Here is a 10,899-nt window from a genome sequence, read left to right as displayed (position 1 = left end):
TGCTTTACATCCTCAGGAGAAAAACAGCAGTAATGAGATGAGACCATGTACAGTTTGCTCAGGGTGAGCTTGCCTTGTCTGTATCTCTAAAGCTAATGCTGCTGAACATCTCTAGGCAGCTCTACAAAATACAACATGTACACCTTCATACTTCAGGCCTTTGAGTTGCATCAGGCCTCCTCTTGGCCCTGGAGAAGATCAGCCATACCTCTGACCATGTGCCAAAAGTGATGGTGCATGGTCACCACGGGATTGTTACTGCTGCAGTAGTTGTGGTGCTGACTTGAACCAAATATTTCTTTTTTTTTTTAAATGTTATTAATTGTTCCTCTGAGGGACAACAGAGAACTCAGTCTGAGCAAAGTGTCTTATTCCACTTTCCTGGGGAAAAAAATAATTGGTTTACAGGTTCTGCTTTAGTTAAGTCTTTCCATATACAATGTTCTGTCATAAATGCTGTATCTTAGTACACCTGCTTTTAAACAGGTGTATAAATCATATATGTTTGAATGTTTTGATAAATTCTTTCAATACAATGCAACAGTGAAACATAAATGATTTTATAGGAAGTTTGAGATGCCTTACTTTTCCAGCACTAATCCATTTTCCTGGGGGAAAAAATAATCGGTTTATTGCTTCTGCTTTAGTTAAGTCTTTCCATCTACAATGTTCTGTCATAAATGGTGTATCTTACTACACCTGCTTTTAAATGTTGTATGAATCATGCATGTTTTAATGTTTTGATAAATTCTTTCAATAAAATGCAACAGCGAAACAAATGATTTTATAGCAAGTTTGAGATACCTTACTTTTCCAGCACTACTTACTAAGAAAGCTTAACTGTCATGCTAATCTAAACTTGACCTATGGTGTCACAAGCAGTCAAAGCACAGACCAGGGAAAAAGAAACAGTAATTTCAGGAAAAGAATCTTTGCTACTCCATATAGAAGTTAGTTATCCTATGAGCTACTGTTGTGTTACAGTAAATGGTACTAAAGGAGCTGTCCTTGTTTGTTCTGTTATTTTACCAGCAGTAAGAATGCCCCCATTGTACTAATGAGATTTGACAAATATTTAGAAGAACTTTGCTTTAGCAGTTTCTTCATAGAAAAAAGAAAAAAAACCCAGACAAGCAAAACAAACCCAAACCAAAGTAATCAAAGTAACATCAAGCAACCAAATATTTTTTAAAGCTATTTATTGCAACTTTTAAAACTTCAGTGGTAAAAATACCCAGGTGCTATGGAGTAACTGAATGTTCATATCAGCTTTGAAAGGGCATCTCCAATATACACAAACCAAAGTCAGTCCTTGTCATTGATTTCCTGGATGGGAAGCCTCAGGTGCAGAGGCTGCCGCAGACGCCTTAGGGATTCTTCTGCCTGCCAATGACAGAGAGAGGGAGAGTTCATCCTTCTGCAGCCACTGTTTTCTCCTCTTTCACACATGCACTGTCTTTCTTTTCTCAGAAGGCACTGGTCTTAGGCAAGGAACCAAACCAATCAAAGGGAGGATGCTGAACACTGACAGACCTGCTCAACTCATGCAGTCTCCAGAGAGGAGCATGAGCCCTGCCCATCAACCCACTCACCCACACCCCAAAGTATTATTTTCCTGAAATGACAATTTAAAAATCTATACCCCCAAGCCACCGAAAAAGCATCAAACTCTATCATCGTGTCAATTATGGCACATGAAATTACACCCTGAACTATGGGTTTTAAGCTAAAGTTAGAGGTAGTTTCCATTTTCTTTTATGAGATATTGAACACAGGGCTGTCAAGATGGGATGGAGGAGTAATAATTGAGGAGTGAGAGATCTGCTACAACTATTTCATGAAGGCCACCAAATTCCTCCTGGGTGTACATACCACCTTTTCCATCTAGTCACCCATATTCTGTAAATCTTAGTCTTTTACCTACAGAATAAAGGCTATGATGTCAAATGCCAAACACTCTGCAAGGCAATGTCATTCCAAGGAAGGGAGGAGATTGGCCTACCACAGCAGTGCAGCAAACATACTGTGCCCAAAATAAATTCAGCTATTGTATTAAATGGCCAAAAATGCAGCATTAATTAGAGTATGCAAAAAATAGATGTCATACTGATAAACTGATTTGTTTTAAATTAAATTCATGAAGGTCTCCCTTTCTGATGACCTACAGAAATAGTTTATACATCAAAGGCAAACACTGCATGATTAGCTGAGCAGCTGAAACTGGCCAATAAGCCAGAGTTTTGATAGCAAGCCTTGAGGTCAATTTTCTGTTAGCTGAGAGTTTACTGAAGAAGTCTTAAGCCAGAAGCTGCATCATCATTGAAGGACTGCACTCAAATACCTCTGCTAGGTCATCTCTGAGCTTGTTGTATCGTTCCACATTAAACCGCTGCTTTTTGGATTTGCGGTAGAAGTAGTGGAGGAACTGCCTGTCCTTAGCGTGAGGGTAAATGTAGTCCTGGGGAAGGAAGGAGGACATGGATTTGTGGTTAGCAAGGAAACTGAGTAGAGGTCAGCACATTAGAAACTCAGCCTGTTTCAGGAAGAGTTACCTTGCCCAGCACCTATGTATGTTTTGTAAAGAGGCTACATATGAAATTCTGCTCTTAGTGGAGACCATAAGGGCTTTTTAAACACATAGCAGGAGTCACTTCTATCATGTCTGTAGGGATTTTCAGTTATAATAAAGACACAGTGTGATCTTCATGATTGGAGCCACCTCAGCTGATGGAAGCTACTTCCAAGGAGTCAGAGAAAATTCAGGAACTACTTCTTGAGGACTTACCTGAAAGTCTTAAGCAATGGCAAAGGTAGCTGTTTAAAAAAGCCAAGTAGTAATCTCTACCTACTCACAAAAAGTAGGAATTGCTTAGCTCTTCTTAAAAACCAGTCAGAAGGAGTAAAACTCACATTCTGAGCCAGCTCTTCATAAAAACAGATAGATCTCCCTTTTCACTGAAGGAATCTAATTTCCCACATGGTCTATAGATCTACAGGTATAATAGAATAAAGTACTGGTTATTCTTCCACATACTTCAAAAAAGAGTTTTGCATCATAGAAAGTTCAACATCAAGATGTCCACTTTGAGAGTAAAGTACAGAGCTAAAACAGGAAAAAGAAACATTTCTCAAAGTCTGAATGGGATTTCAGAACAAGTCTGTATTGTGAAGCTAAGATCTGAGCAAACCTTTTGCTTCTACACAATGCCTGCCTCATTTCAGCTGTCTTATATTTACCTCCATTCATTCTAAGTCATGGAAAAGCAGACTGATTATGAAGAGTGGAGCAATAACATTTTTTCAGGCACTATATATATTTCAGTATATTTCAGTAATGCAACTGCCAGAGTTCCAAACAGTTTGGTACCCTGCACTGTATATATATATATATATATATATATATATATATATATATATATACATACACACACAAACTTCAGCAAATAAAAACTACTGTTGGGTGATTTGCTGCTGTAAGGCAGCACTCACAGCACTCACAAACTGGCATGGCACTATCAATTGCTCTTCCATTACTGCAGTGAGCAAGGTGCCATTTACTATGCAAAGTAATCTACAAATATTTTAAAGGAGAGACTTCTTTCCTCGCCTTTCATTCCCTAGGTTATGAACTCTTACCAACAGTAGTGATGCTCACTAGCTGGTCAGCAGTTCATGTGCAGCAGTACCTGCTTGATTCTGCGTTTCATCAGAGCTCAAACATTGTGATTCACAGGCTCAGTTTTCCTCCTTTTCCATAACACAGACATTTAGAAGACCAGGACTCACTCACCTGCTTGGTAAGAATGAAGTAGGCATAGAAAGCCATGGCACTGCCGTAGGTGATGAAGTACGTGACAGGCTCCATGATGTCCCACGAGTACACCCACCACGTGAGCCACGCCAGCGCTCCCCCCTGAGTTGACATCAGGGCTAGGCCAACCCATAAAAGCCTGGAGGTTTTTGCATCTGCACTGTCCATGATTCTGGCTTTCATCTGAAGAAAAGAAATGCAGAAACCTGTTCAAATAAACCTGAGTGCGCCTCTGATGAACAGCTCCTGAACTATGTTTTCACTCCCTGGGCCAAATCCTTTCTCAGGATCCCTTACGAAACCTTTTACTGACTTACCCTGCTGAGAAAATAAAAGCACTCAAGTCCAAGGTCTTGCACTGAGAACTCCTGCTATTAATCTCTCCTTGCTGTACTAGGGATCTATGTCTGTTTGATTTCCACTTACCATTCAAAGCAGTTCTGGATAACACTGAGGCTGGCCCTCATAAAGCAGGAGTCCTGTTGTCCCCTACCCTAAGCCATGGATGGCAACCCTACTACACTGGTCTTTTGCTGTCATGGGTATTCAGAACTCATAAAGCAACAGGTGACTTTCAATGACATTTCAACAAATGGCCTTTCAATCTCAATACTAGCCATGTTCATGACCGTTTTCTCCAGCTGTTGTGGTTTCTACCCCATTAAGGTGCACAACAGGAAAAAAAAGAACTGAATTGAAAATAATTTGCATTCTACCTGAGTTGGCTTCTTTTACATAAGAAACAGAACAGACACACCCTATCCATTCATGCTGGTTTTTTTCTGTCACAGGACTTACTTCTGATGAAAGGAAAAACTTTTGAGTTTAAAAAAAGTACCCCCACTTTCCAACCTGTTCAAGAGGCAGCAGCTCTCCTTTCAGATGGTCCAGTTTCTGTAGCAATTCTCTCTCTTTCCTGATCTGGTGATCTTCTACATGTAGAGCCACAAACAGTCTGTGAACCAAAGATTTGATATCTTCCATTTCAGTAGCATGCTCACTACTCAGCTTATCTGAAAAGAAAATATTTGTCATATAAACCATTTCAAGAATACACCCTTCTTCATTCTGTCCCCACCTCCAACCCCAAAAGCAGGACCATCCAAAGGTAAAAAGACAAAGCCAAAGAGAAACACCTTTCTCCCAGGTCTCAGTTTTCTGAGACTTCCCATGCCTTTCACTGAATGAAGTGAGATGATCAGTTATTAAGGATTGCTCTTACCTTTTACAGGAGGTGACACACTGTATGCTGTGTTGTTGATAACAAGCTTAAAGTCATTCATCAATAAGACCTCCATTAAGGTTGCATCAGAGACCTTGCTACCATCTGCAGAAGAAAGATTTCAGTTCTAGATCACTTATCATGAGGAGCTTTAAACATTAGCAGATAACCCTGCAGAAAAGCGCACTAACAATGTTTGGAAGCAACTCTACGTTTAGAACTAGTAACAAATACTCAACAGTCAGGAGGAACACAGGGTGTGATTCATGATGCTGTCCTGTGCAGGGAATGGAGGTGAAGTTTGACGCCCTGGAAAACCCTTTTCTACCTTTTTTTTTTTTAATGCAGAAATTTACATGAATGGTACCCCACAGATTTTACATGCAATTTTACAGCTCCTGCCAGAAAGGAGCTCTGGATAAATTAGCAGGAACTTCTACTCAGGTAACAGTGGCTGCCAGAAGCACACTGGGGTTCAGATGGCCCAAGAGCCCCCAGAGCCACACACCACTGCTGCTGGACACATCAATGTGGCAAGAGGGTTTGAAAAGCCATGGAGCAGCTGCCCCACTGTAGCTGTTTGAGATGATTCTCCTTTTCTATACACAAAAAGGGCACCTTCCCCTGCCCTTGCCAAGGGCTAGGCAGCCTTACTCCCAAGATGAATAACCAAACAGGCTACAAAATGCCAAGATTTTTGTATGTAGATGTTCGTCACAGTGCTACTGCCCCAGCTCTCCACCTGTCCTCACACATGCACTACAGAAAGGCTCCCCAGCTAACCCCACATCTGCAATTATTTGTTCACCAGAACCCTGTCCTCAGGCCCCATCTGATGAGGCTCAGACTACTGAACTCTGCAGGCAAACACCCCAGCTGGCTCACCTGCCCACTCTGTGTGGGTAGCAAAGCAAACCCAGAAGCTGATCACTTTCAATCCAAAATTGTAATGTGCCTATCCACTCGTTTCTTTTTTCTTTTCTAGTGTAATAATCAAGGCTCATTTGCATGCACATTATTAAGGTGACATTTATAATTCTTTCTATAACATTTAAGGAAAAAATGCTCTTCAAAAGAAGTGTCAAGAGAGGCTCTTTGTTCTAGATGTTCTGAATACACCAGTGATTTATTAACCTGTGCAATCTTATAATAACTGAAAAGAAGTTTTGAGGAGAGGGAGGTATTTTATTTTAGAAAATTCCTCTCAGTCTTTAAGCAAAGGCTACTTTGTAGCCTTCTGTACCTAAACATGATTGTTCCAATGTGGGTAAAGGGTAATTTCTTTTGTCTACAAAAGGTTTCCAGGATGAAAGTCAAATCCACAGATAATGAAAACGAGTCATCATACACAGCACTGATGACTTCAGTTAAGGTTAGGTTTCATTTAACGGTTAAATGACACAGAAGTGTGTCTGCACTAAATCAAGACTTCATAATTATTCCTTAATAATTAATGTTTAAGTTCAACTCTCAGTACTTGACCAATAGTTTCTCTTTACAGTATCAGTTTCCTAATAAATTAAACATCTCAGCTGTTCTATAACATTACAATTGCCTGGCACTTGACAAATGCAGAGCAAAGAATTATTGAGTCAGTGTTTTAATCTAAGTATTCCCAAATCAGAGGGGATGGGGGTGTGTTTAAACAGATCAGATGAGGTGAAAACAACTGAAATTCATCTCCACTTTGCAATCTGCTGCCTGTCCATGTCAAAAATACCAGACTTGTAGGTTTCTTACAGGAATGACCTCATGCTTCACAAGGGACCCATGTTTGCACTGAAGCAGAAATAGTTACCTTTTGCAGACACAGCAGAGAGCAAAGCAATCCAGCAGTGAATCCCAAACTCTCCTGTCCTGGATGTCTGCACAACAGCAGTACCCAAAGGTTACTGCTGCCAGCACAAGTTCTACCCCACCCCACTAAGAAATCCTCTGTAGGGAAAAAATTCTGTGCTAAGGGGAAGGCCAGCTGCTCACAACAATCATTTCCTACAGTGGCTTCTGAAGATAAAGAGTCTTTTAAGAAATTATCTTCAAGAGAATTTTCTATTTTTGCTCCCGAGCAGACACTGTCAAAACAAAGCAAAACAAGACCAAAAAAACCCAACACCAAAGCTCCTGTGTACAGGAAGTTCCTGAAGCTCATGTCCACACTGGGCTCCACACAGATCACATCTCCATTGCTCCAGAGGATATCAATAAATTGTTCTGTGGAGTATCTTACTGTTTTACTAAATGTGCCCACAAAGGAAAGTAAAGCATCTTCTCTTAGTTCTGTGGCTTCCAGACCTTCTGGGAACATCCACCTATTTTCAGTTTCTTTAAAAGCCCCTGCAGCCCTCTGTAAGTATGAGCCAGAAAGAAAAGAATGTTATGAATCCACCCATGTGGATGTTACGAAACCAGACCAGCTTCCATTGACACCACCCTTTATTCTGCTTATGTGTTACCTGCTGTTAAACAAATCTTTCCGTAGATATGTATGTATCCTTATTTTTCTTTCTTTTGAGGGGTGTGAGTAGGGGAAGAGGAGGAATAGATGCTTTTAATTAGCCAAATTCAAGTGCCTATTCTACCAGATTCAGAAAAAAACTCTACATTCCAATTCTAGCTTTAAGATTGAATCCTTCTCTAGTACCATGGCAGCGGTTGCAAGAGCACTGCCAAAATACAGACCAAGTTTTCTTGGAGATAAAATGGAGAATAAGGTTAATTCAATACTAGTTTCATCAATGAGCAAACCAAAGAGACAAAATAGAACAGTGAGCAGTGCTTGAGAAAATTATCTAAAGACTTGGGACAATGGGATAAACAGGATATTACAAGGAGGAAAGACCACACCAATGCTAAAATACCAGTTATTCTTTGATCCTAGCAATCAGGTTCCTTTAACCCAAGGGCCCTGAAATATTGTATTCTAGCTGATAGATGAAATCTCCTCAATGTCTTAAAAAGTCTGTCCTTTACTATTGTACACCTTATCTGGTTGCTTAGCTCTTGAGTTTTTCATACACAAGTTTGTATTGTAGTAAGGCAAATGGATTCTTTTAGATCATGGTAACACTGAAGAACTGGCAGGCATCACATTCAATGGCCTGACAGGTTGTCTTTCAAAAATGATCACGGAGGACAAGGAAAGAAAGACTGAAAAAGGTAACAGAGGACACTACCAGGATAAAAGGAGAGTTCCAGTAATAGATCCAATTCTGTATTTTTAATCAGCAACAGTGCTAAACCTGTCGGAGGACTGAACTTATGCTGCAGAAGAGAAGCACAGTCCATTTGAAAAGGAATGCATTTACCTCAGGGAATAACAGAAGTACAACATACCTGTTGCAAAGACTTCAGCTCTCTCAATTCCTTTATCTTCTCTTTGCACATCCTGCAGGAAAGCTCCTACAGTGGTCACTACTGGCTTGACAGTGAACTGACAGCGTTCACTTCTTGTGGGCAGCATAAGAGTTATTACAGGAAGACCATGTCTGTAATTAATAGTTACTTCTGGGGGATAAAAAAAGAAAACTAAGTGAAAAAGTTGCATTGTAGATTGTAGCTTAATGTAAAGCTGCTTTTTAAACAGAGGATAAACAAGAAAAATTACATAAAACATTTCCAGATTTTAAAACATTAATATAGTATTTCTATTTCTGGAAGATATATATAAAACCAGGCAACTAATGTGACCTCGCAGACTCTCATAAAATAAATACAAAGCTGGCTGGCACAGACGGGAAGGGGAAAAAGTTGCTGTGAAAGCTTACCATCAGATGGCACCAGCGCGCTGTAAGGTGCTCCTTCCCGGCCCCTCCAGGCTCCGGCGTGCCTCCAGAGCCCCACCTGCAGCACGGACACAAGGGAACTTGCCTTAGGACAGTCAGGATGCAAAGCGCACCCGGTTAAAGGCAGCACCCAGCCTGTCCCGGTGATCTGCTTCCGTGTGATCTGACATCAGAGGTGTCTGCCTGAAGAAAAACCCCTTACTTGGCAGTTCTATGAGAAACATGAAACCATCCTTATAGAAAGCATGATTTCTGCTAAAGGCATTACGGTATTGCCCATAGAAAAACTTTTTGTCTATTGTGGTTTAATTAACTCAAGGAAAAAAGAGTAGAGGGAAAAAAGAAACAAAAAAATCTGCAATGTTTCTGAAGTGCTTCATGCAACTCTTGCAATAAAACCTCTCCTCTCCCCACAAAACAGTCACTTGAAAAACCTCTACCTTGTGGTGCCTAAAGGCAGAATTCCACAGGTTAACTTCCAACAGAGGGCATGGCTTCAGAGAAAACTCGCTGCTGAGTCACGAACAACAATCACAAATAAAATAAAGGGCCTGAGGTCACTACCTCTGCCCTGGGACAGCAATGACAGCAGGTTTTTGAACCTGCAGGGTCCAAAAGCCAAAGCTTGCCCCTTCCAGAGCCACTGGGGAGAACCATCAGTAGCCTTCAACACAGTCATATCAAAACACAGAAGACAAACTGCTCTGATTAAACCCAATACTTAAAGCTGTCTACCCAGGCTGTGGAAGGTGCAATGTCCTTTGCACCCACAGCTAATCCCCCTGCACAAGGACAATTTTATTGCAGCAATTCCACAGAGCAGATGTTACTGCTATAAACTAAGAGTAACGGGTAAAAGAAGGGAAATCACATCCCTGCCCAAGCCAGTTACAAAAACCACACATGGGCGGGACCAAGGCCTGGGATTTGAAATATGAGAGCTGGGGAAGGTGGAAAACAAGGTGGAGAGAGATGATAAGGATCGATTTTCCCCCGGTGAGCTTTATAGCTCATCTTTCTGAAGGCCAAAACACTTCAGTCTGCAAGATAATGTTCTCTGACAAGGCAGGAAAACAAAACTGTAAATGCACAAGGCCCTGGCTATTCAATATGCCAAACACTGCTCACAACATTCACATGATTTATTTGTTTTTAAAGAAATACAGCCTTGGCTGTCTGGATAGGGATATGCTTTTAGGTTAAATAAAAAAGTAATCTATAAATGAATCTGTGTGTTTCAAAGATGCTGACACTGCCCTAACTTTTTACCTGGAACCAGTACTTTTTGGGATTTAAAGTAAGTAATTCTGAGTGTTTTCAATACTGAGAAATTTGTGTGTTGTAATCATCAGTGATCAAAGACAATGAGAAACCTAGACCAAAGAGCAGAATTACTTAAACACAGAAGTATTGCTCAAAGAAAGGCAGACAGCAGGAGCATGGGAATGCTGACAGCCCCCCAGAGCTAAGGATGCATCTGTTTCTTGTGCAGAGCAAGATTCCTTCACTGGAGCAGGCAGGACACAGCCCAGCCCACCAGTTCTCATCCCATTTGCAGGGGCACCTGCACCCACCAAACATTTAGGAACACACAGCCTGGAGCAGGGAGACAGCCCTCAGAACAAGATCTGCTTTGGAATGGTGTGCAGGAAAACTCAACAGCTTTGAACACAACAGCAACTCGTTTCTCCATGGGGATATAAAGGGATAATAAGGAACTAATTTTATAACACTCAATGTGTAACTTTGCAACCAGTATCTAGATACTGATCATCCAACATGTCCCAGGCAATGAACTGCACCCTGCCTGTATCTGAAGGTTACCCAAATTCCCAACAAAAGGAATTAATTATATACTTTACTTATAGAAGAAACAATTCAACAATTAATGCAAAATAAATATATTAATATATCAATTTAAAATACTTATTAAATCAAATTTATTGAAATAAGATCTTTACAGTAGTTCATTCTATTATTCTTTAGATTTGACATTACTATTCATCATCCACTGAAAGAATCTCTATATACTGGAGCTGTTTTGGTGTTTAAATTGTGTCTAAATGCAGAGTATCCTTTAAAAT

The 10,899-nt window shown here is 40.5% G+C and overlaps 1 protein-coding gene across 1 annotated transcript in view; it reads right to left on the bottom strand.

Moving 5' to 3' along the window:
* Nucleotides 1-1,182: 1,182 nt before the first annotated feature.
* The window catches only part of MCUB (mitochondrial calcium uniporter dominant negative subunit beta), a 41,576-nt gene continuing 31,859 nt past the window's right edge, over nt 1,183-10,899 (bottom strand). Inside the window, exons 2-8 of the mRNA XM_054295640.1 lie at nt 8,798-8,873; nt 8,367-8,537; nt 5,034-5,138; nt 4,664-4,824; nt 3,791-3,994; nt 2,342-2,458; nt 1,183-1,383 (exon numbers count right to left, since the gene is read on the bottom strand). Of these exons, the coding sequence (XP_054151615.1) occupies nt 1,306-1,383; nt 2,342-2,458; nt 3,791-3,994; nt 4,664-4,824; nt 5,034-5,138; nt 8,367-8,537; nt 8,798-8,873 (912 nt within the window). The 3' untranslated portion in view covers nt 1,183-1,305. The remainder of the gene's footprint in view (nt 1,384-2,341; nt 2,459-3,790; nt 3,995-4,663; nt 4,825-5,033; nt 5,139-8,366; nt 8,538-8,797; nt 8,874-10,899) is intronic.

The sequence above is a fragment of the Melozone crissalis genome, unplaced genomic scaffold (assembly GCF_028551555.1).
Source record: "Melozone crissalis strain CALT ecotype California unplaced genomic scaffold, PUWL_Pcris_2 ptg000006l_1, whole genome shotgun sequence".
Taxonomy (NCBI): domain Eukaryota; kingdom Metazoa; phylum Chordata; class Aves; order Passeriformes; family Passerellidae; genus Melozone; species Melozone crissalis.
This window is presented reverse-complemented; position numbering and strand designations above follow the sequence as displayed.